The 23,198-nt window shown below is 44.4% G+C and overlaps 1 protein-coding gene across 3 annotated transcripts in view; it reads right to left on the bottom strand.

Annotated features, from left to right (window-relative positions):
• Positions 1-1,471: 1,471 nt before the first annotated feature.
• Positions 1,472-23,198, bottom strand: part of LOC310676252 (phospholipid-transporting ATPase VA-like) — a 91,588-nt gene continuing 69,861 nt past the window's right edge. For all 3 annotated transcript variants that reach the window (XM_083437984.1, XM_083437985.1, XM_083437986.1), the window contains exons 4-7: positions 10,831-10,916; positions 3,483-3,589; positions 3,249-3,380; positions 1,472-1,695 (exon numbers count right to left, since the gene is read on the bottom strand). In XM_083437984.1, coding sequence (XP_083294110.1) covers positions 1,487-1,695; positions 3,249-3,380; positions 3,483-3,589; positions 10,831-10,916 — 534 coding nt within the window. In that variant the 3' untranslated portion in view covers positions 1,472-1,486. The remainder of the gene's footprint in view (positions 1,696-3,248; positions 3,381-3,482; positions 3,590-10,830; positions 10,917-23,198) is intronic.

Below are 23,198 nucleotides of genomic sequence, written 5' to 3'. Positions count from 1 at the left end.
ATTCATAGCAGAGTATATATTTCAGTGTAGAGAACTCTTGGTACCATAACATGCTTCCTGTGCAGGGGCCCCCAGTCCTGTGAAGAAGGTACACAGCACATTCAGCTTAGATGGGGAAATCTGTGTAAGTCCAAGAACATCTCAAGAGTGCTTTGGCTCCCATTCTCGGACACAGCACCCGGGGCTCTCCACTCAAGGAAACCTGAAATGTTTATCCAAGAAGCCTGCTCGCCCTTCTGGTGAGGCGGCATTGCAGCACGGCGGAGGCTCCTATAGGACCTGACGGGGAGATCCAGGGTCAGTATCTGACCTGGGTAGGCAGAGGAGGGGTATAATGCCACCGCGCAACCTATCAGAAGACCAGTCTAAGCCTGCCTTCCAGATTGGCCAATGGTGGAGGGGCAGGCTTGGACGCTGGGCAGGTCTTGGGGGCGGGCTTCACAAAACAAGAAGGCCTCCCTTAAGTCCGAATGTGGTCTGTATTCAGCGACACAGAGGGGGAGCTGCTTTTTGTGAAGAGGTTCCTTGGTTCAATCCCTGGTAGCTCCAGGTAGGGCAGGGAATGTCCCCTGCCCAAAATTCTGGAAAGGTGCTGCCAGCCAGTGTAGGCAACAATGAGCTCAAAGGAAGCAGCTTTCTAGGCTCCTGCCTCCCGAGGCATACGTAAACTTCAGCCTCTAATGGTAAAGGGAAACCCACTGGAGAGACCTAATAATAATAATAATAATAATAATAAATAAATAAATAAATAAAAAAATAAAAAAAATACCCCACCGATCTGGCTGGGTTTTCCCAGCCACTGTGGGCAGCTCCCAACATAATATTAATAATAATTTTAAAAAGCAATAAAACATCAGACATTAAAAACTTCCCTAAACAGGGCTGTCTTCAGATGTCTTCTGAAAGTCAGATAGTTGTTTATTTCCTTGACATCTTATGGGAGGACGTTCCACAGGGTGGGCGCCACTACCGAGAAGGCCCTCTGCCTCGTTACCTGTAACCTCGTTTCTCGCAGTGAGGGAACCGCCAGAAGGCCCTCAGAGCTGGACCTCAGTGTCTGGGCTGAGCGATGGGGGTGGAGTCGCTCCTTCAGGTATACTGGGCTGAGGCCATTTAGGGCTTTAAAGGTCAGCACCAACACTTTGAATTGTGCTCAGAAACGTACTAGGAGCCAATGTAGGTCTTTCAGGACCGGTGTTATATGATCTGGGCGGCCACTTCCAGTCACCAGTCTAGCTGCCGTATTATGGGGTATCAACTGAGGGTTCGTTCACACTCTGCTTGTTCCATGCTTAGAAAGCGCAGGTCCGAGCACTTTTCTCGTGCTTTCTAGGCATGGGACTCCCACTATATTCCCTGAGAAATCCCTCTCCTTACCCCTGAATCAAAGCAAATGTCAACCCACAGAAAACCCACACAGAATCACAGCATTGCAGAGTTGGAAAGGGACCGTGAGAGTCACCAAGTCCAACCCCTTGCAATTTAGTCATCTTTTGCCCCAGTGTGACTTGGCCGAAACAACAACAACAAAAGGTATCTCAAGCAATATGCGTATAGTTACCTGAAACACTATAATCATGGTCAAAAATAAATAAACTGCAGCTTTAAGTGGAGGCAAATAGTTTCCTCTGGGATCCGGGACAACAAAGACAGGCTTCTTTTTGTCACCATATTGCCAGACCCAGATTCCATGACCTGTAGGACAGGGGGGAGAGAAAGAAATAGAAAATTAAACATAAGAGCGACAAGTCGATGGGTTTGCGGAGGACACCCCCCTCCCCGCGCTAAACCCTATAAATTAATATACGGTAAGATCTGGGATGTGAAGGCTGGGATGTGAAGGGAGAAATACAAGCTGTAGAGGAATTCCTGGGCTAGCCTAACCAAAAGGACCTGGCTAAGCTAGGGCCATTAAGAAACAATTCAGGGCCATTGAGGACCATTGGCAAGGCAAGAGAACTGTCCTTCTCCCTTGCCCTGAGGTGTGAAGAACAGAGACTAAGGATTTGGAAGGTTGCCAGGGTAACAGGCGTGATGCCACAGGTAGAGTTTGGGGCCTTGAGCAAGGAGTGGTGGAAACAGGAATGGAGACCCAAGTCAGATATCCATCTTGGGGCAGGCTGGCTGAAGGCAGGCTGGGATGCCTTGGACTCCAGCCCTGCATTGCTGTGGAGAACAAGACTCTCTTGAGATGACCATTCTGTAAGATCTGGACTCCTTCTATTTAAACTAAATATGTGGATAAATCACATTTCTTGAAGCTGCGACAGTCTCCATCTCATCTTCAATTCTCCACGGAAGCACAGCCTCTGGCTGAGGGCCAAGACCCCTGGAATCCTGTGCTTTTCAGGGATCGGGGTGGCCTGTCACAATATTTTACATATTCCTACCCCCACTCAGAGATAACAGCATTGTGCCCCTTCTCGCTTCGATCCCTCGGTGCAGAACATTTCTCTCTCAGAAACCCCAAATTTTCTGACCACGTGGCTGTTAAAGAAATGAAACCCTCTGATTTTTGAGGTTCTCAGAACTGAGGACATTGCTTACAAGAAATTGTCTTACCTTCACACACAAACACACACACCAAAATCAGTCATAGAAGTTGCTGCCCCATACAATTGGGGTATGTGTATGTATGAAATGTGTATGTTCAGTGGCAGAAAATCTGCTTTGTATGCAGAAGATCTTGGGTTCAATCCCCAGAATCTCAAGATATTCAGGTATCTATCTATCTATCTATCTATCTATCTATCTATCTATCTATCTAATGTGGTATACAGTGGTACCTCGGAAATAGAATGGAATCCATTCCTGAAGTCTGTTTGACTTCCAAAATGTTTGGAAACCAAGGCGCAGCTCCTGCAGCCAATCGGAAGCCACAGAAGCCACGTCGGACATTCAGGTTCCAAAGAACGTTCGCAAACTGGAACACTCACTTCTAAATTTGTGATGTTCAGGAGCCAAAACGTTTGACCGGCAAGGCGTTCGACTTCCGAGGTACTGTATTCTTTATTTATTTGTAAAATTATAAGGTATATTTTACAATAAAGAAATCTCTGCTCCCAAAGCATCTAATTTGAGTTGAGCAGAGCTGGGTCGCAAACACAAAGTTAGTTATGCAGGCTGTGTTTGTTCCAATACATGAATAAACACAATTATTTATCTGTATTTATTTTCATTGTTATTCATTCCCTGCCTTTTAATATTTTTTTTTTTACACCTTATAGCTAAAAATGGTGGGGACTTACCAACGGCTGAAAACAAGCACATCACAATAAGAATGAGGACACACCAAAGGACATCGACATTCATTTGTCTTTCGAGCTTGCTTCGCTTGTAACGTGGCCCGCTGTTATTGAGAAAGGCTTTCGTCTCGTGTCCTGCCGAAAGGAAGTTGCATGCCATGATGGTGTGCATTTTGGGGGTGATCAAAAGGAACAAAGTGTAAAAGTACAAGGTAAAGGGGAACAGCCGCCTCTTACCGGCATAGATGACTATTCCTGAGACTTCTTCTGTATTTCTAATCGTACATCCCCGCAACAAGAGATTTTCTTTGCTCAGCGCAACCTTTTTGCCACTTCTATGCACACTGCAAAAGCACAAGAGATATCAACTTATGTATACGTTTCATAACTGCGGCAGAGGACTTGTTTCATTCCTTACCAGCCTATAGAAGACAGGAAAATCAACCTTAGCATCTTTATAAATCAATTTACAAACAATAACCGGGGATTTCCAATTCCATCTCTTGCCTTAGGATACTGTTATCCTTCAGTGGAATTTCACAAAGCTTTCACATGGAAGTTTGTTTTTTCCTTCAGTAAAATTTAAAGTTTGAAAATGAAGAGAAGTTACTGCTTTTTAACAACTTTCACCATAATTCCTACGGAAGAGTTTGCAATACAACTATATTTCTCTAGGAAGTCATTTATATATTGACTTTTGGCCCTTTAGAAAGCTCCCAGTGTTTACAACATTAAAACAGACAACTCAAATAAGTAAAAAGAACTATAAAAAGGGCAATTAAAAGAAACCCGTTAAACCAACCCACAAGCAGTTGGAAAATAAAATAAATAAAACGTGGAAGAGATGCACCTTAACCATCTACTTCAAAAGCATTAATGAAGAGGCTTAATATTATTATTATTAAGATTTCTTACCAGCCCTTCACCATAAAGTCCTTGGGCAGGTTGCAGCAATGTAAAAATACAATATTAAGATCAGTTAAAACAATTTACAATCAGAATAACAGACTGGGGCCAGCAAAGGACAAAAGCTATACAACGAAGCTGCAAAACACATCTCAATTGGGGAGGAAATTCCACAGCTTAGAAGCCACTGCAGAGAATGCCCTGACCTGGGCCACCACCTCTCAAATTTCTGAGGGTAGCAGAGCTCCCAAAGGGGTATTCTTGGCAGTCCCATGGTCAGGTGCCTCAACTGAGAAGGCCCTGCATGGAAAAAAGGTCCTTTTCCTTCACAAAAATCAACAACCCCTTAATGATGAGGAACAATTATCCTGATCCAGAGATAAAAATGGGGGGGGTGCATTAAATGCACAGAGCTAGAAACAAAATTCTCCCATTAGATTCTTCTTTTTGGCTCTGACAAAGTTAATTGTCCATTGGGGGTGGGAAAAGAAGACATTTGGAATCAGATCTTCCTATACCTTTCTCAAACAAGGTGATAATCAGTTGAATACACTTTTGTTGTTGTTGTTTAGTTGTGTCCGACTCTTCATGACCCCATGGACCAGAGCACGCCAGGCCTTCCTGTCTTCCACTGCCTCCCACAGTTTAGTCAAACTCATGCTGGTAGCTTCGAGAACACTGTCCAACCATCTCGTCCTCTGTCGTCCCCTTCTCCTTGTACCCTCCATCTTTCCCAGCATCAGGGTCTTTTCCAGGGAGTCTTCTCTTCTCATGATGTGGCCAAAGTATTGGAGCCTCAGCTTCAGGATCTGCCCTTCCAGTGAGCACTCAGGGCTGATTTCCTTCAGAATGGAGAGGTTTGGTCTTCTTGCAGTCCATGGGACTCTCAAGAGTCTCCTCCAGCACCATGATTCAAAAGCATCAATTCTTCGGCGATCAGCCTTCTAGATGGTCCAGCTCTCACTTCCATACATCACTACTGGGAAAACCATAGCTTTAACTATACGGACCTTTGTTGGCAAGGTGTTTTTAAGCTGCTGTCTAGGTTTGTCATTGCTTTTCTCCCAAGAAGCAGACTTCTTTTAATTTCGTGACTGCTGTCCCCATCTGCAGTGATCATGGAGCCCAAGAAAGTAGAGTCTCTCACTGCCTCAATTTATTCCCCTTCTATTTGCCAGGAGGTGATGGGACCAGTGGCCATGATCTTAGTTTTTTTGATGTTGAACTTCAGACCATATTTTGCACTCTCCTCTTTCACCCTCATTAAGCACTTAGTGTGCAGCAATTTCAACAACTGTACTGTGTGAGGGCCATGCCTAGGACTAAAAGGCACATTGGTGACTCTTACTGGATTGGAGCAAGTGATTTGAGTGTGTGGCTGAGAAGCTAACATAGACCCCAGTGCAGCACTCTTCCCACTGAATCACAAGGAGTTGGGACGTGAAATAATACAGAAATGTACTGCAGTGCATCTTATTATTATTAATCATTGCCTAGATCATGAAGCATTTATATAGCCCTTCAGGGTGCTCAAAGTCCTAGGCTGCACAATCTCATTGTAATCCTTTCTGTAGACGTATAGGGTAAGTCAGCTATTGTGCACTTTAATGCTTTCTGCCTGGCAATACCTTCCCGATCACCATCTCTACTAGGCAAAATGATAAAAGGCACTCTGACACAAGGGAGACTAACTCAATACATCACAGAATGGGGTTTCATGAGTCGACTCGTGTTGAACGTAGCAGTTCATAAACCTGCCGGTTGCAAAGAACCCAAAGCCCTGTGGTTGTATTTATGGTTTTTCTTTATTTATGTAACATTCTAAGTATCTGTGGAGCTTTACAGAAATAACAACAGCTAAAAGGACAGGTTCCTGCCTCCAAGTAGCTCGCAACGGAAATTGCCAAGAGTGAAACAGAAAACAGAGTGGGAGGAGACACTCGTGTGGACCGACACAGACTTTCCCTTCCTAGCTCCATAGCACGGCATCTGCTGTGCTCTATGTGGGACTACCTTTGAAGGTGAACAGGAAATGACAACTAATCCAGAATGCAGCTGCCAGACTGGTGACTGGAAGTGGCCGCCCGGACCATATAACACCGGTCCTGAAAGACCTACATTGGCTCCCAGTATGTTTCTGAGCACAATTCAAAGTGTTGGTGCTGACCTTTAAAGCCCTAAATGGCTTTGGCCCTGTATACCTGAAGGAGCATCTCCACCCCCATAATTCAGCCCGGACACTAAGGTCCAGCTCCAAGGGCCTTCTAGTGGTTCCTTCATTGTGAGAAGTGAGGTTACAGGGAACCAGGCTGAGGGCCTTCTCGGTAGTGGTGCCCGCCCTGTGGAACGCCCTCCCATCAGATGTCAAGGAAATAAACAACTATCTGACTTTTAGAAGACATCTGAAGGCAGCCCTCTTTAGGGAGGTTTTTAATGTTTGCTATCTTACTGAGCCGTCTTCCCCTGAGGGTTCCCCTGGAGGGGTGTCCTCAGCTGGTCCCTCCTACCATTCCTCTACACGCAGTCAGTCTATGAAAGACCCCACTGTCTGACTCAGTATAAGGCAGCTTCCTATGTTCCTAATAGTCTGCTATGGGTATTTGATATGACATAGTGATTACAGGGCACAAGAAAAGCCTTGAGATCATGGCAGGCATAGGAACCGCCTATGACTCAAAATGATGTTTATGGAAGTCTAAACATATCATTTCCTAAAATCTCACCGTGGCTAACGGAACAGAAGAGGTAGGCTGCTGGTTGTGACCCCTTTGTCCCAAATGCTTGACTGGCACTGTTTGCAGTTTGCCCGTATGCCTCTGCTTCTGAGTGCAGAGATGGCAGATATCACAGTATGACACACTGATAACACCTGCTATTTGACAGGTAAGTTACACAGGCGAAAAGGAAAAAAGCAATAAAATGGGGGAACTGATCACAATCACTTTGAAACCATTCATTTGACTTTGCAATTGCCAGTTGCATTTATTTATGTTCAATAATAATAATAATAATAATAATAATAATAATATTTTAAATTGAAGGGAACCTTACTGAGCAGTAGAGAAATTATCCCTAAGAAAGGAAACATTTCTCCCATAATGAATTGATACCCTCTCTCAAGGAGGATACAATTCTGGGCTTGGGCTCTGGAAACAAGTGATTTAATCATTGAAAAGATACGGCAGGTGAGTTTGTGATGGATGCCTTGATCATGTGGTGACAGGCCTACCAGGTTCAAAAGTAACACAGGTAGGTTGTTAAATAGATGGAAGAGTGAGTGGTTATGACGCAGGCCAGAAGTTGACAACATTGGGAAACGTAGTTGGGACACACTGGTAAAAAAATTCTAGGTTGTTAGGTGTGTTATTAAAATTCAAGCTCTTAAAGCCATCTGCATGCATGAGACAATGGAGTTTCTAGGAAGAAGGATTTGCTGGGCAATGGAAACATTTAGGAATAACACAAACCTGTACTAGACAGATAATGTCACTTGAATGCAGTGGAACCAGATTGCTAGGGTTTAATATCACAAATGCTGCAAACAGGAACATTCTGCTCAGTATGACTCAGGGTGAGGGTATCAGTGTTTCAGGTCTACAAAGCAGTAATAGTGGTAAACATGGCACAGTTCACACATCACAGTAAACCATAGCAAATGGCATCCCATGAATACATCTTTCTGGGCTGTTGTCTCCTCCCACTACAAAGGTAAGGTAAAGGACCCCTGGACGGTTAAGTCCAGTCAAAGGCGACTATGGGGTTGCGGTGCTCATCTCGCTTTCAGGCCAAGGGAGCCGGCATTTGTCCACAGACAGCTTTCCGGGTCATGCGGCCAGCATGACTTAACCGCTTCTGGCGCAACGGGACACCGTGATGGAAACCAGAGAGCATGGAAACGCCGTTTACCTTCCTGCCGCAGCGGTACCTATTTATCTACTCGCACTGGTATGCTTTTGAACTGGTAGGTTGGCAGGAGCTGGGACAGAGGAACAGGAGTCCACTCTGTCACAGGGATTCAAACCGCCGACCATCTGACTGGCAACCCCAGAGGCTCAGTGGTTTAGGCCACAGTCCCACCCGTGTCCCTTTCCCACTAGTGTATGGAGGGAACAAACCATGACCTGGTAAGCCAAGAACAAACCTTGGTTTCAAATTGTGGTTTGAGGGAAACAAATCAGGATCCCTGGTTCATATATGCTGCTAAGCCAGGGATCATGCTTTCTTTCTTCCTGGGATGACTAGAGAGGAACAAAGTGGCCGTGATAAACTTCTGTGACCATATAATGCAGTTTGTATTCTATTGGTAAACTGTTAACTGTGGTTCACTGTGACATATGAACAAGGCCAGAAACAAATGACAGTAGTTTTTTAAAAAACTAAGTCACAAGGAGGAAAATGCACACAAACAGAAAATGTGGAGAGGAAACAGACATACTGTGGATGTTATCAGAAAGATAGAGGAAAGCAGAAATCTGTGGGATACAGTTATTTTAGAATATAGATTGTATAGAAAGAATTGTAAAGGGCCGATTGGGAAAGATTTGCTTTGGTCTGCCGAAGAAGGCAGAGTTCAATAAATTGGGAAAATTGATGTAAGAGTCACTGTGGGTGGAAATACTGAGCCAAAATGTAGTTTAGTAGCGGGGTCATACTATCTTACCTGACAAAAACTGATGATGGTCTTGAGATGGGAAAAAGGAATCGGGAGAGGCAGACGAAGCAGAAAGTGTCATAATAATGGGTAACTTCTATTTCTCTCACATTGTGTGGGTAAAGTTATGTTTAGGCAATGACAAAGAAATGAAACTTCTAAATACGATAAATGGCTACCTCTTGGAAATATTAATTGAGCTGAGTGAAGAAGAGAGAACCCTTGATTTAATCCTGAATGGAGACCAAGACTTTGTGTGGGACATTCTATGGGCATGGGATATACGTTTCCTGTCTTACTCTGTATTTCAATTACCGTATTTTTCGCTCCATAAGACGCACCTGGTTTTTAGAGGGGGAATGCAAGAAAAAAACAATTCTTTAAAGGGAGCGCTGAGCAGAGCCTGTATGCATCCCGGGCTCTGCTCAGCGCTCCCTTTCATGAGCCATGTGGAGTGTGTGTGTGCGGGGGTTGCAGGCTTTTCCCCGAGGAGGGAGAAGCCCCCAAGAGCCGCACACATGCTCTGCGCAGCTCTTTAAAGGGAGCGCGGCTCTTGGGGGCTTTTGTGGGAGGTGGGGGAAGGGACAGAGCCGCACATTCTGTCCCTTACCCCACCTCCTGCAAGAGCCGCGCACAGCGCTCCCTCTAGCTGTTCTGACTTCTGGGATAGCCCGCGAAGCCTCCTCAGGACAGTGGGATGAAGGCTCCCCGTGCCCTGAAGAGGCTTCACGCGGCTAAGTCAGAACAGCAAGAGAGAGCACTGCGCAGTGCTCCCTCTCGCTGTTCTGGCTTCTGGGATAGCCGCGCAGCTTGCGTTCGCTTCATAAGACGGACACACATTTCCCCTTACTTTTTAGGAGGGAAAAAGTGTGTCTTATACAGCGAAAAATACGGTATTCTTCTCCTTATTTATTGTAAGCTGCACAGAGAATTTTATAACGCCATAAGTAAATAAAATGATAAGTACTGATGGGGAAAGTGACCAAATGCCACCAAATTCAGTATGTCTTGCAAGCAGAAAGTTGCCCAAAGAGTTGAGGAGAATAAATTCCAAGAACGGAAACTTTTTATCAAAAATTGCTCCCCACAAGATCGTGCTTGAACTGACTCACAACATATCAAACATATTCAGAAAGAATGGCCATCACTTAGTGTTAGAGCAACTGCTTCCCACACAAAAAGTCACAGGTTCAATCCCCAGTAACTCCTGGGAAAGATAAAGCAACCCATTTAAATAAATACAAATAAACTCCACTATCCACTCCAACAGCTCAAAACCAAGCAAGAAGCTGTCTCCTGTGGCAACTCTGGGAGCAGAGAGGGTGCTAGACACGAGGGACCCTTGATTTTATCCAGCATGGCTGCTCTAATGTTAAGAATATCACAGAGGTCTGATTTTTTGACACAGGATTGAAATAGTCTATGGAAAGATGGATGCTAAGCCTCACCCAAGAATTTAAACAGCTTTTCTCCATTCTCTCTGCTGATGTCAGATAATCAGATGAACAGGAGTTGCAATCCCCTCTTAACAGGTTTTCCATGTACATTTGTATTTTTTTGGAAAAAAAATCTTCCCAAAATGGTTTTGGCTTTGCTTCATAATTTAGCACCCTCACTGTAGCTCTTGTTTAATTCATCCAGCGGCCTCAGGTTCTGTTTCCACCAACTACTGAAACACTTTCAAGTTTTAAGCCTTCCCCAAATGCGACTCGTATCCTTTTGTGCTTTTTCCTGAGCCGCTGATGGGTACGAAGATGTAGCGAAAAACACAAGTCACGCCATCAGTCACATGTTCACTACCCCTGTCAAATTCATTTCCATCACAACCCTCTCCTCCCATAAACGATTCATAAGACTCGCGAACTTCACTATGCAAAGGTTTGACAGCGCAAGCCCATACATGTCTACTCGGAAGTTAAGTCCTATTAAGTTCGACGGGCCTTACTCCCAGGTAAGCGTTCAAAAGATTGCAGTCTAAACCTGCAGGGCAATCCTTAACCGTAGATGAAATTGCAAGGGTATACTCACATGAAGCCTCGAAACCTGCTTAAGTCGTTATTCGGCTCCTCGCATTCAATTAGGCTAGTAAACTTCAACGGGTCAAATTCAGAGTCCTGGAGCAAAGGAAATAACAGAAGCAAGCCGTTAGCAAAAAGCTTAACATGCACAAATTGTTTTAGGGACAGTGCCATCTGCCCACCCATTGGACCAGATAAACCTTTGGTTTGATCCTGCATAGCTGCTCTTCATTATGATCCTCTGATATTTATACAGTGGTACCTCGGGTTAAGAACTTAATTCGTTCTGGAGGTCTTTTCTTAACCTGAAACTGTTCTTAACCTGAGGTACCACTTTAGCTAATGGGGCCTCCCGCTCCCGCCGTACGATTTCTGTTCTCATCCTGAAGCAAAGTTCTTAACCTGAGGTACTATTTCTGGGTTAGCGGAGTCTGTAACCTGAAGCGTCTGTAGCCCAGGGTACCACTTTACCACTTTCCCATATTACCCATCACAATAAAGGCAAGCAAATTATCAATAAAATATCATACTGATTCTATAAACAACCTGTTTGGGATTAACCAGTAAAGATGGGTGGGGGGACCTGTGGCTCTTTCTGATGTTGTTGAGACTCCAACTCCCATCAACCCCCAGCCATCATGGCCGATGGTCAAGGATGATGAGAGCTGTAGTCCAGCAACAGCCGGTGGGGAGAGGAGAGAAAGAGGTTGGCACACCTGCTGTAAAAGAAATTGATCTGTAAAGCACCACTTTTTACAGACAAGAAGGTACACAACTTCACCATTTATTTGCTTCTGTCCTTATAAGGGGTAGAAGATGAAGAAGAGTTTGGATTTGATATCCCGCCTTTCACTCCCCTTCAGGAGTCTCAAAGCGGCTAACATTCTCCTTTCCCTTCCTCCCCCACAACAAACACTCTGTGAGGTGAGTGGGGCTGAGAGTCTTCAGAGAAGTGTGACCAGCCCAAGGTCACCCAGCAGCTGCATGTGGAGGAGTGGAGACGCGAACCCGGTTCCCCAGATTACAAGACTACCGCTCTTAACCACTACACCACACTGGCTCTCAGTGTGATATGGCTGCATTATTTTTTTTAAGGATTCACCATGGAAAGAGACAGGAGGGAGATGTTCCCGTTGTAGTTCCCCTTCGCCAGCTTCGACTGAGTAAGCAAGGAAGTAAAACCTGTGTGGCTACTTTGCACATTATACAGTAGAAGCACTAACGCGTACCCACAAGTACCCAATCCTGCTCACTCCCTGCCGTAAAGCCGCATTCAAAATAAAAACAACCGCCACCATTATTTCTGGTTTCTGAAAAATGTCCAGGCAGGCTGAAAACGTTTAAGATTATCGCTGGCAGGTTTCAAGTTCAAGCAAAAAGACAAAGTGCAATCTGGGAGAATATAAATCAATACGTTGTCAATTATGGGAATGTTAATACAAGCTTTCTGAAAATATAATCAGGGTTTCTTAATTGCTTCATGCTAGCTCAGATAAATTAATCCTGTACAGTAAATTAGGCACATACAGTAGGATGCTTCTTACCTAATTAACATTTAAAATTCTCCTTGATTCCCTAACTAATTAGGCTCAAGCTGGCATTGGCACCGTCTGCATATCCCGAACACTTACCCGTTATTATAAAGTTTTATCATTGGACTTTCATGGCAGAGCAAATACCTCTTTTGTTTAAACATGGAGATTTAAATACTCCATTCTTTCGGCAGCAATCATGCTAATTAAGAGCCTTTCTGCACGATCAGGTTTCTTTCTGTGTGCTGGTGGGGCGGGCGGGCGGAAGGTTTGCCCACAGAAAATGTTCAGTTGTTTTCAACTTTGTTCCACACAGTTCTGATGGTAACTCTGAAGGTTGCACTTCTATTGAGAGAAAATTCCAAGAGGGCCAAAGCATAACATTTGGTATGTGGGGAAACATGCTATTTCCCATAGATAAGGCATTATTTGGTCTTGCAAATGAGGTCTTGCAAAACAGCCGTCTTCTGACTAAGATTCCTTTGTATATTTGTTAACTCATGGTTCAATTCTGTTGTCTTCTGGTATTAATCTGTACATATTTTTTTTTGCAAGTTTCTCATAGTTTTACATGTGATGAAGCACGATGAAGATCACATGCTTTGTCTGCATAATTCTATGTATAAATAACAACACTGGTATTGTACACGGTACAAAACATATATTATTTTGGTTGTATTCCATTATCATCAATTTATTAATCACTTTCTAAGCAAATCATCTCAAGGTGATTTACACATAGTTTTATGCGCTTCCAAGACTGAATGTGTATGTGTTTTTACATGCACAAACAGCCAAGAACTACACTGCTACATTTGGAGAACTGTGAATGCCACTGAACTACAAAAATCAAGTTCGTAAACTTAAAGTACAGATCTGGTCAATTTGGTATCCCTTATAACTGCTGTGTGGGGGCCGTTACCCAAGTACCATGGGTGTCTATTTGATAGTATTTCTCGCATCAATACCGATGGAGGGGAGGGATACAGTTTCTTCCTGAATTCCTGCATCATTTTCTGCATCTTACAAGTTACGGTTGGTTCATGTCCTGTCTGAGTCCAAAGTATTCTGAATGACTTGTTTTAACTGTGTACTGATAAATGTTCCTTTTTCTGACTGACGGTCGGATAAAAGGTTGATGATGATGAATGACTTGAAAAAGAGCAAGCTGTTGTCTTTTGAACTGCGCCTGGGTGTAATTTGCACCATGTCTTTGCACTTTTTAGCTAACAGCCTGAGCTCCTCAGAGTCACAGAATTGTAGAGTTGGAAGGGAACTTCAAGAGTCATCTAGTCCAACCCCCACAAGAATCCTAACTAAAGTATTCATGACAGATGGTCATCTAGTTTCTGGTTAAAAACCTCCTATGAAGGAGAGTCCACCACATCCCAAGGGAGTCTGGAACTCTGTTGAACAGTTCTTATGGCCAGAAAGTTCTTCCTGGCGTTAAGCTGGAATCTCCTTTCTTGTAACTTGAATTGACTGGTTTGTGTCCTACCCTTTGGAGCAGCTGGAAACAAGCTTACTTGGAGGAAGGGTGGAAATAAAAGTGATAGGTATGTGCATAGATATGCATCTGTATGTGTTTGTGCATAGCTATATAGATGTATAATTAGGTAAAAGTAAAGGGACCCCTGACCATTAGGTCCAGTCGTGACCAATTCTGGGTTGTGGCGCTCATCTTGCTTTACTGGCCAAGGGAGCCGGCGTACAGCTTCCGGGTCATGTGGCCAGCATGACTAAGCCGCTTCTGGTGAACCAGAGCAGCACACAGAAACGCCGTTTACCTTCCCGCCGGAGCGGTACCTATTTATCTACTTGCACTTTGACGTGCTTTTGAACTGCTAGGTTGGCAGGAGCAGGGACCGAGCAACGGGAGCTCACCCCGTCGCGGGGATTCGAACTGCCGACCTTCTGACTGGCAAGTCCTAGGCTCTGTGGTTTAACCCACAGCGCCACCCGCGTCCCTTATGTATAATTAGGTGCTTATAATTCTCCCCCAAATTATTTGGAAACATTCCTATTAGCAACACCCCCCTTTTTTGCATGCAGTCTACGCAAGAACATTGACACAGCAAGGCTCCTGCTTGCTGAAGTATGATGACAAACAAAGCAGAGCATCACTCTGATCAGTGCGAAGTTGCATTTGTGCTTGCAAAGCAGCAAGCACTGGCTAATGTACTTGCTCACTCATTGATGAATAAGAAACCCCCTTGTCAAAACAGTGTCAGCATTCTGTATCCGAATGGTAGGCAAAGAGAGCTTTCATTTCTCGAAGAAAGGTGGAAATCCAATTTCAGTCGTTTGGGAGGGAGCTCCCTTCTTCCTTTCCTGGACTCCCCCTGTAATTGGATTCTCTCACCCTCAGATGGCCTCGTGGATGCATTTTAACGTAATTTATAACAGATCGCAACCACGTAATCAACAGAACTGAAGGCCTTTCGTTCCCAGATGAGCTGATGTATGACAATTACGCGGCAAAGAGAGAGAGAACATTTTACAATGCCGATAAGTGAGCCCAATGTAATTGCTTTCCTTGGGCCTTGACAGTTTTCTTTTGCAAGGAAGACTTCGTCTCTAGATAGCACACTGATATAAATATATATGTATATAAGAGAGCTGCCCTTTGTTGGCATGTGTTCCTGGGAGAAAGGATGCGCAGCACCTCCGAAGCTCACAACTGGCGTCGAACATAATATATCTATCCTGCGCCGGGATCAGTCTCTTGTTTGCTGAGTTCAGCAACCGCAATGAGCCTTCTGTTTGATTAGACTGGCCTTCGGAAGGAGGACTCTCTGCTCTCTCAGGGGTTTCCTCTTAAACATTTGTCAAAAGTATTAAGACATTACTTGCCCCCCCCCCTTTACAAAAAGTGCTGAACGAAAAGCTGAGATGAGATAAAGCAGTTGCTGCTAACTCAGGCACTTCCTTGCCCTCCACGGTAATAGAGATTAAAAAAACCTTCGCCCTCCCCTACAACCAAGATGAAACAGGTACAAAGCTAACTTTTTCTCTTTTCACTAAGCAAATAGGATTATGTATAAATGTTAACTCAGTGGGACTGGGAATTCCTTTAAAGAGAGAGAGAGACAGAGAGAGAATAATCCTGTGCCACACCTGTGAAAATAAATTCTCAAATGCTCCGTTCCAGATGTCCTGTGCATTCAGCATTCATTCTGATCGCTTGGGTGCACCAATGTCATCTTCCCAGTACATTTCCCCAACACTTTCTTTATCGCAAAAAGATAATAATAATCTGATCTTAAGTGGGAGTGCTTTTGGTGCACAAGACCTTCAAGTCAAGTTTGAATGTGAAACCTAAATTTAGTGGTGTGTGATTGAATCCCACCTTACAGGCGGAGGGGGGCACCCCCCAATTTTACAAGGAGGGGGTCGGGCCCTCTCAATATTGTGCAGCCTGTGGTAGGCCCACTACATGCAGCTATGACAGACCCCACCAAGCCTTCCTAAGACTGTGACAGGCCCTGGCGGGCCTTCTCATGGCCCTGGCTGGCCTACCTGTGACCATAGTGGGCTCTGTTGGGACTCCTCCCATCACATGACATCACACACGTGTCACGTGCATGACATCACTCTCTCACACACACGCTGGGCCTCCCTAAAGTTGGGTGGAACCCGGCCCGTTTGCCACCCTAAAATGGGGACAGTCTAGAAGTGCCCACAGCAGTTTGCAGAGCTGTGCTGCCAACCAGCAAGACAGACATATTTTCGCTCCAAGTAACAATGCATTGAATTTAGATTTCCTGGAGATACTTTGGAGTATCAATGGAAAGATTCCTATGGTGATAGTTATGCAGTGTGGCCAAATAGTGAGAGCTGCTATGATCTAGGTCAAGCATCCCCAAACTAGGCCCTCCAGATGTTTTGGGACTACAATTCCCATCATCCCTGACCTCTGGTCCTGTTAGCTAGGGATCATGGAAGTTTGTCAGGGAACTGCCATCAGTGCCGGAGGGAGAGAGCAAAATCCAGAGGGATTCCAGAGAGCGTCCCGGGACTGGGAGAGGCAGCCCATCTTCTGGGGAAGAGAATCAGTGTAGCACCAGTGGAGAAGGGGGGCAGATGGGGGAAGCGGCGAGGCGGTCCCATGACTCCTTGCCGGGGACCAGCGGGGAGAGTAAGGGTCCTCTGCTGCCTACGCCCTCCTTGCGCAGAAGGCTTTCGCGCAGAGAGAGTAGAAGACTAGGCGTCAAAGAACTTCTTCGCTGGAAGAAGTTTAAGAAACGCCCACTGACGGATTCTGCCAGCGATTAAGACAGCCACGGGTGAGTGGCTGACCAGACAGAAAAGGTTCACTCAGGCAACCCAGCCAGGTGTTTTCACCGGCTTACGCACAAGCAACCCCAGAACCATTACAGAGTTGTAGTCCAAAAACAGCTGGAGGGCCGAGTTTGGGGATGCCTGATCTAGGTGACAATGTGGGTTTAGTAGGAAGAATGTCAGACTTGAACTATGATGGGGAACCAAGTTCAGATTCCTCCAAACCATAATTTTTTCCCTCTTGGTTTGGGCAAGTCACACCCACTGCCATCTGTAAAATGGGACTATTTAACAAATTACTTCACAAGTTTATTCCAGGGATGAGCGAGAGCTGCTATAAAGTGTCAGACACATTCCAAATCGCTATAGGAAACACAGCTAGTCTGGGGAGAAGGAAGGAGGTTCAGATGTTTCTGACAAAATTTATGCTGGCCCTCGAACAGATTTGTTGTGGGTATCACATATTTACCTACCCTGTTTCATCTATCTGCCTTGGCACAAAATGAATGAAATATTTTGAGTGAAAAGAACATTTCACTTTCTTTGCTAATTTGCTTTTTAGCTTTTGGCCTCTCTGTGTAACCATGAAATGATGCTCTTGAATCTACTAGCTCATTAGTTTTCATACCGTCATAACAAGGAATGGAGTATAAATTTGATTCCGTATGTATTTAAATCTCTCAAATGTGCACATTCCAAAACATGAAAACCAAAACACAACTATCCTTCAAAATCTGCACATATCCAAATCTTGAAATTCTCCAATTAACGTTTACAAAAATGCTTATAAATGCAATATAAAAAATGGAATAAAATCACATAAAAATGAAGATGCCAGTGAAAATAATCTACAAACATGCATTATATTACGGGAAACTGCTTGTAAAAATTGTACATTCATTCATTTTATGTGTATGCTGCTTTTCCACACACAGATAAATGCTCAAAGCAGCTTACAACAAAGAAAACAAGGCATTTCAAAACCAAACAGTGCGAAAAGAATTTCCTAATAACATAGCAAAGCAAAACAGCGAATATAATAACATACAAAAAGCAACATTTCAGATCTATAAATATAACGAGATTATGTAAACAACATCCAACAAAGTAACAAGGAAACTTTTCCTAGAAAGAACCCTCCCATGTTGCACACATTCCATTAGTTGCAACTGCATATGAAAATGTGTTTGTTAGGAAAAAATCTCACTATAATGCTTACAAATTTTCGTGCACATTTTGTGCAAATTTTGGATTTTTAAAAATTCTCTTTTCTGCAGCAAGTGCCCTATAGATGTTGGGTTGCGACTCCCATTTGCCCTCTGCTCTTGGCCCTGCAAGCTGGGAGGGCACCCTGTTGGCCACCCCTGCGCGAAACATTATCCAGCTCCTCTTGCATTCAAGTCGCAGCAAAGGTTTCCAGCTCTCTCTGCCTAAGCCCGCAAAAGATGGACCCATGTGTTTTCAGTATTACAGGGCAGCTGGCCTGGCCGCCACACCCTCAGTAATTGCTTATGGAATGTTTTATGCGAGCTGGAAATATTTTGTCAGCCACGCCAGGAAGAGCGGCAGGGCTGATCTATTCCCTGCTTGCTCCAGTCAGGTTTCATAAGAATGATTTATAGTGTTTTGAAAACTCTAACCTATAGCGGTGGAAAATATTCACATCCCTAGTTCTCTGCAGTATATAAAAATAAAGATATCACAATATTTTCTTAAATACACATACGCACACCCAACTTATTGTGGCAATGCTGTGCAGCTGAAACCCCACTGACTTCACTGGGATTTAAAGAGCTGACAGTGTTCAAGAACGCGTGGCCTCTCTCTGAAGGCTGTTGGAGGGCCTGCCGGTGACCCACAGCAGAGTTTTTCAAGCTAGTGGCAAGCTCTAAGTGTATATTTGGACAAATTTGATTTAGGAGAGGCTTCTGTGGGGAAAATATGTTTGAATTTGTGCCAGTTCTGTCTCTCCACAGCCGGCTAATGGGAGCAAAATGTGTACATTGTTCTAGCTCCTTCAGACCACTGCTCCCTTGGTTCTATAAATTCATTCTCAGAGCCCCCTACCCTATAAAAAGCATTATTTGGAACAGTTATTTGCATGACCCGCAATGTAAGATACAGTGGTACCTTGGGTTAAGTACTGAATTCGTTCCGGAGGTCAGTACTTAACCTGAAACTGTTCTTAACCTGAAGCACCACTTTAGCTAATGGGGCCTCCTGCTGCTGCCGCGCCACCGGAGCACAATTTCCTTTCTCATCCTGAAGCAAAGTTCTTAACATGAAGCACTATTTCTGGGTTAGCGGAGTCTGTAACCTGAAGTGTATGTAACCTGATGTGTATGTAACCTGAGGTACCACTGTAATAGCAGGACAGAATTCAGAACAGTAGCAATTAAGTGCTTATTTACTTAAGCTAAAACGGTTTGTTAATTCATTCAACTTGATCCAGTGATACAAAATTGAGGGGGGCTGCATGTCACCAGACCCCTCTGCCTGAGAAGTCCCTAGGTGCCACCCGTCACTGGCAGGTGCGCAATGTTTTGGCTTCACACAAGCCGCATCACCTTCGCTTCAACATGGACATCAAAACTGCGAACATCTAGCCGCCTAACAGCATTAGCTTCAGAATAAGGTTGCCTAGAAGCCTAGGCCTAGGCAGTTGCTTGTGCTTGGGTTCTTCCTTGCAGACAACCACCATGACCCACGGGCACTTGAAGATGGGGCCAGGAGCACAGCCCCGCTCCCTAGTATATCCCCTTCGTTGTAATATGTGAAGGGGTCTCGAACAAAGCAACATTCTGATCTCACCGAAGCCCCTCCACTCAGGCAAACGTCACATTGAACACTATTGTATTTTGGTTCCGCTCATATAACTGCTTCAAAGTCTACCTGGTCCAAATTAGTGTCTTTGAACTTGTTCTACTCTATAAATATCTCGTCTGCATTCTTCAAATTTCTGCTATTCATTAGAATTCGTTCTCATGTTCCCTGAACATTCAACTGCTCATTTCACTTATTTCCACAGCCTAACGTCAGTGCTTAAGACTTTCCCTTCGCAGGGAGAACACCCCGTGGGCTGTAGCTGTCTGAGTCAGACCTGAGTCGGTCTCCGAAGACGAACTAGTCAGTGCAGTTCCTGAAAAGGAATAATTTCCACACATATAATATTGAGCAGATTATAATAAAACCAATTGTTTAATTAAGGAACGCTCGTCTCTTGAAGATCATGGCTCTAGCAACCCAGTAATGAGCTTCTTCTAAGAACATACTCCTGTTAATTAATTTCTAAATTCAAAGCGGTTTGGTGAAATGGATAGGGCAGGCACAGGAAACCTGTGGTCTTCCAGATGTTGTTGGACTCTTAACACATCTGGAGGGCCACAGGCCTTTCGCAACTGGGTTAGACTGGTGAACTAGGAAGCCTGAGTTTTGATCGCCATCCACTAGGTCAGTGTTTCCCAAACTTAGGTCTCCAGCTGTTTGGAAACTACGATTTCCATCACTTTCCTGACCACTGGTCCTGCTAGCTAGGGATGATGGGAGTTGTAGTCCAAAAACAGCTGGAAACCCAAGTTTATTTGAATGAAAACTGGCTGCAGGTGCAGTGATGCAGTTCAGTGCTTCCACAGAACAAGGTTCTTAAATAGCATCTCTCTTGCCCGTGTCTCTTCAGCGAACCCCTTTGGATCCAAGCACAAGAATTCCCAATGCTTTCTCTCTCAGTTTTGGAACCCTCTAGTAACAGTCTGCAAATGGCTATACTTGCAGGCCACTTCACAGTTTGAGATCCCCTGTCCCCCCACCTTGACACATGCTACATTGTTAGGAAAGCTGATTTCCCCACAACGGTGCTTTCAAACAAATGCTCCCCCCCCCCAATATTAATATTTTGCTGGAAGCTGCCCAGAGTGGCTAGGGAAACCCAGCCAGATGGGAGGGGTATAAACAAACAAACAAACAAATAAATAAATTTATTATTATGGTTGTTGTTGTTGTTGTTGTTGTTGTTGTTATTATTATTAGCGAAGCCTAACGTTGGGTGTACGTGATACAGGTTCAATATATGCCAACTGTTTGTGCAAATAGGCCCTAAATCCTGGGGCTATTATATTAGTTTTTTTTCCTCTCGTGGGTGTCTCCTCATATTCTTAATCTTTTTTTTTTTTAAAAAAGTTTTAAAACAGAGCTGATTTTGTTCAGGCTAAATTAAACCATTTCTAAATATTTCCTTACATAACTAACTTGAAATAAAGGCTATTTGCTAACTATGGTTCTTTTTGTTATGTTTTGTTGGAACTTTGGCTCCTCCCCCCCCCACCAAAAATATTCTTGGCAAAGTAAGGAAAGGAAAGAGAGCTGTAAACTCAGCTCCCCAGCAACAGCACTTCAAAAATTGACTAGACTCCAGAACATCAGATCCTTAAACTGAAATTATGAACATAATATCTCTCCCCCTCTCCCCCCAATTTCCTTGAGTGGTCTCTTATTTGCAAACCTACCAGGCAGGCAAAGTTGTACACAATATTTCTATATTCAAATGGAATTTTCTGAGAGGTTGGAGAACTGGCAGTACAGTTTATGAAATTAAAACTGTGCCTGGCATCAGTGACTACTTTCATTGGTTGAATATCAACAAGGGACATGTAATTACAGGCAGCAAACTTCGCTAGAAAAAAGATTAGATCTGTTTCTGACAGAGAAACTATATTTATTAGCATCCCAGCAGCGCACTGTGACAATCGCATCCGAGGGATTCCACAAATGAATCGATAAAATCAAGGCAGGCCAGAAACAAGCATGGATTCGCATTACTGAAGGAAAACTGTTTTTCCTCACGCCACTGTAGTCTTCCTCTCTGTGAGGAACTATTATGGCTTCTCTGTACTCACCAGCCCTTGCAGAAAAATGAGGAATTTTTCATTAAAACACAACATTTGCTTCACAACAAACAAAGCCATCCGACCTGAGCTCTTGGGGACTGGTTTTTAAACTGGGTTGATTATTGGCCCATCATCTTGATTTGGTTTTTGTGAATGATGATTATGATTGGCTGTATGCTAGGTTTCACAGTGTGACCAGACTGTGCCTTACCGTTCAGCAGGGTACACGACAAAAGCATTCACACACAAGCAGGGTTATGATCGGTGCTTTTTTTCCTAGAAAAACAGGTGCCAGTACTGGCCATGAAGTTGTTACAGTCAGTGCCACATTTTTTAACAACAACAGAAAGAGCTGCCGGTACTGCGTACCCTTGATTACCCTCTGAAAAAAAGCACTGGTTATGATGTTTTTAATTTGATGGGTCGGATCCAGACATCATCTTCTGTTGACAGGCCCCTTCCATTTGCAGACGGCTTAGGATCCAGGGGAGGGATCCCATTGTGGAAGGGGTAATGTGACTATTGCCAATTTCCCCCTCCTCCTGCAGGTAAAGGATAAAGGTAAAGGATGCCTGGACGGTTAAGCGCTTATCTCGCTTCAGGCCAAGGGAGCTGGCGTTTGTCCACAGACAGCTTTCTGGGTCATGACTAAACCGCTTCTGGTGCAATGGGACACAGTGACGGAAACCAGCGCGCACAGAAACACCGTTTATCTTCCCGCCGCAGTGGTACCTATTTATCTACTAGCACTGGTGTGCTTTCAAACTGCTAGGTTGGCAGGAGCCACGACAGAGCAACAGGAGCTCACTCCATCATGGGGATTCGAACCACCAACCTTCTGATCGGCAAGCCCAAGAGGCTCAGTGGTTTGGACCACAGCGTCACCCATAGTTCTACCTCCGACACCTCATAATACTCAACAGTGTGGGGAGATGCTCCTACTAGCAGGACCGAAGTCTGGATCCAACCCATAAAACACATTTCGAATGTTCAAAACACTGAACTTGAATAATCTCAGTAATCCTAACAACAGTCCTTTAACTCAAGTCAGCATTACAATTTTTTAATATTACAAAAAGGAGACACAAGGAGAAAGGGCTGCTTGCCTAATTTCGTGACACCAAAGAGATTTGAACCAAACGCTTAGCTTTTAGGTTTCCCTCCCCATAAGACGAAGAGCAGACTCCATTTGAGGATCTCTCCCTCATTACAGTCGATCACGTATATGAAGATGAGCAGCAAAGTCAGTCCTCAGGGAATGTGCAGGCGACCTTGGAACGGACCGCTCACGGAAGAACCCTGACCAAACCTAAGAGAAGGCGTGTAGTGGTGATAGGGGATTCCCTACTGAGGGGAACAGAAGCAGTGATCTGTGGGCCTGACAAGATGTCTCGGGAAGTGTGCTGTCTCCCCGGGGCTAAGATCCAAGATGTAACTGAACGACTGCCAGGAATCATAAAACCCACTGACAAATACCCCTTCCTCTTGGTTCATGTGGGAACCAATGACACTGCAAGCAATAGCCTCCAGAAGATCAAAAGAGACTACGAGGCTCTGGGCAGGAAATTGAAGCAATTAAATGCACAAATCGTCATCTCATCTGTCCTCCCAGTTGAACGACGTGGCCCAGGGAGAGAGAGGAAAATAGTGGAAGTAAACAGCTGGCTTCGCAAATGGTGTAA

Source organism: Podarcis tiliguerta, assembly GCF_965153285.1.
Source record: "Podarcis tiliguerta genome assembly, chromosome: 4".
NCBI lineage: Eukaryota > Metazoa > Chordata > Lepidosauria > Squamata > Lacertidae > Podarcis > Podarcis tiliguerta.
The sequence above is the reverse complement of the archived record's forward strand: the minus strand, read 5'-3'. Positions and strand labels throughout refer to the sequence as shown.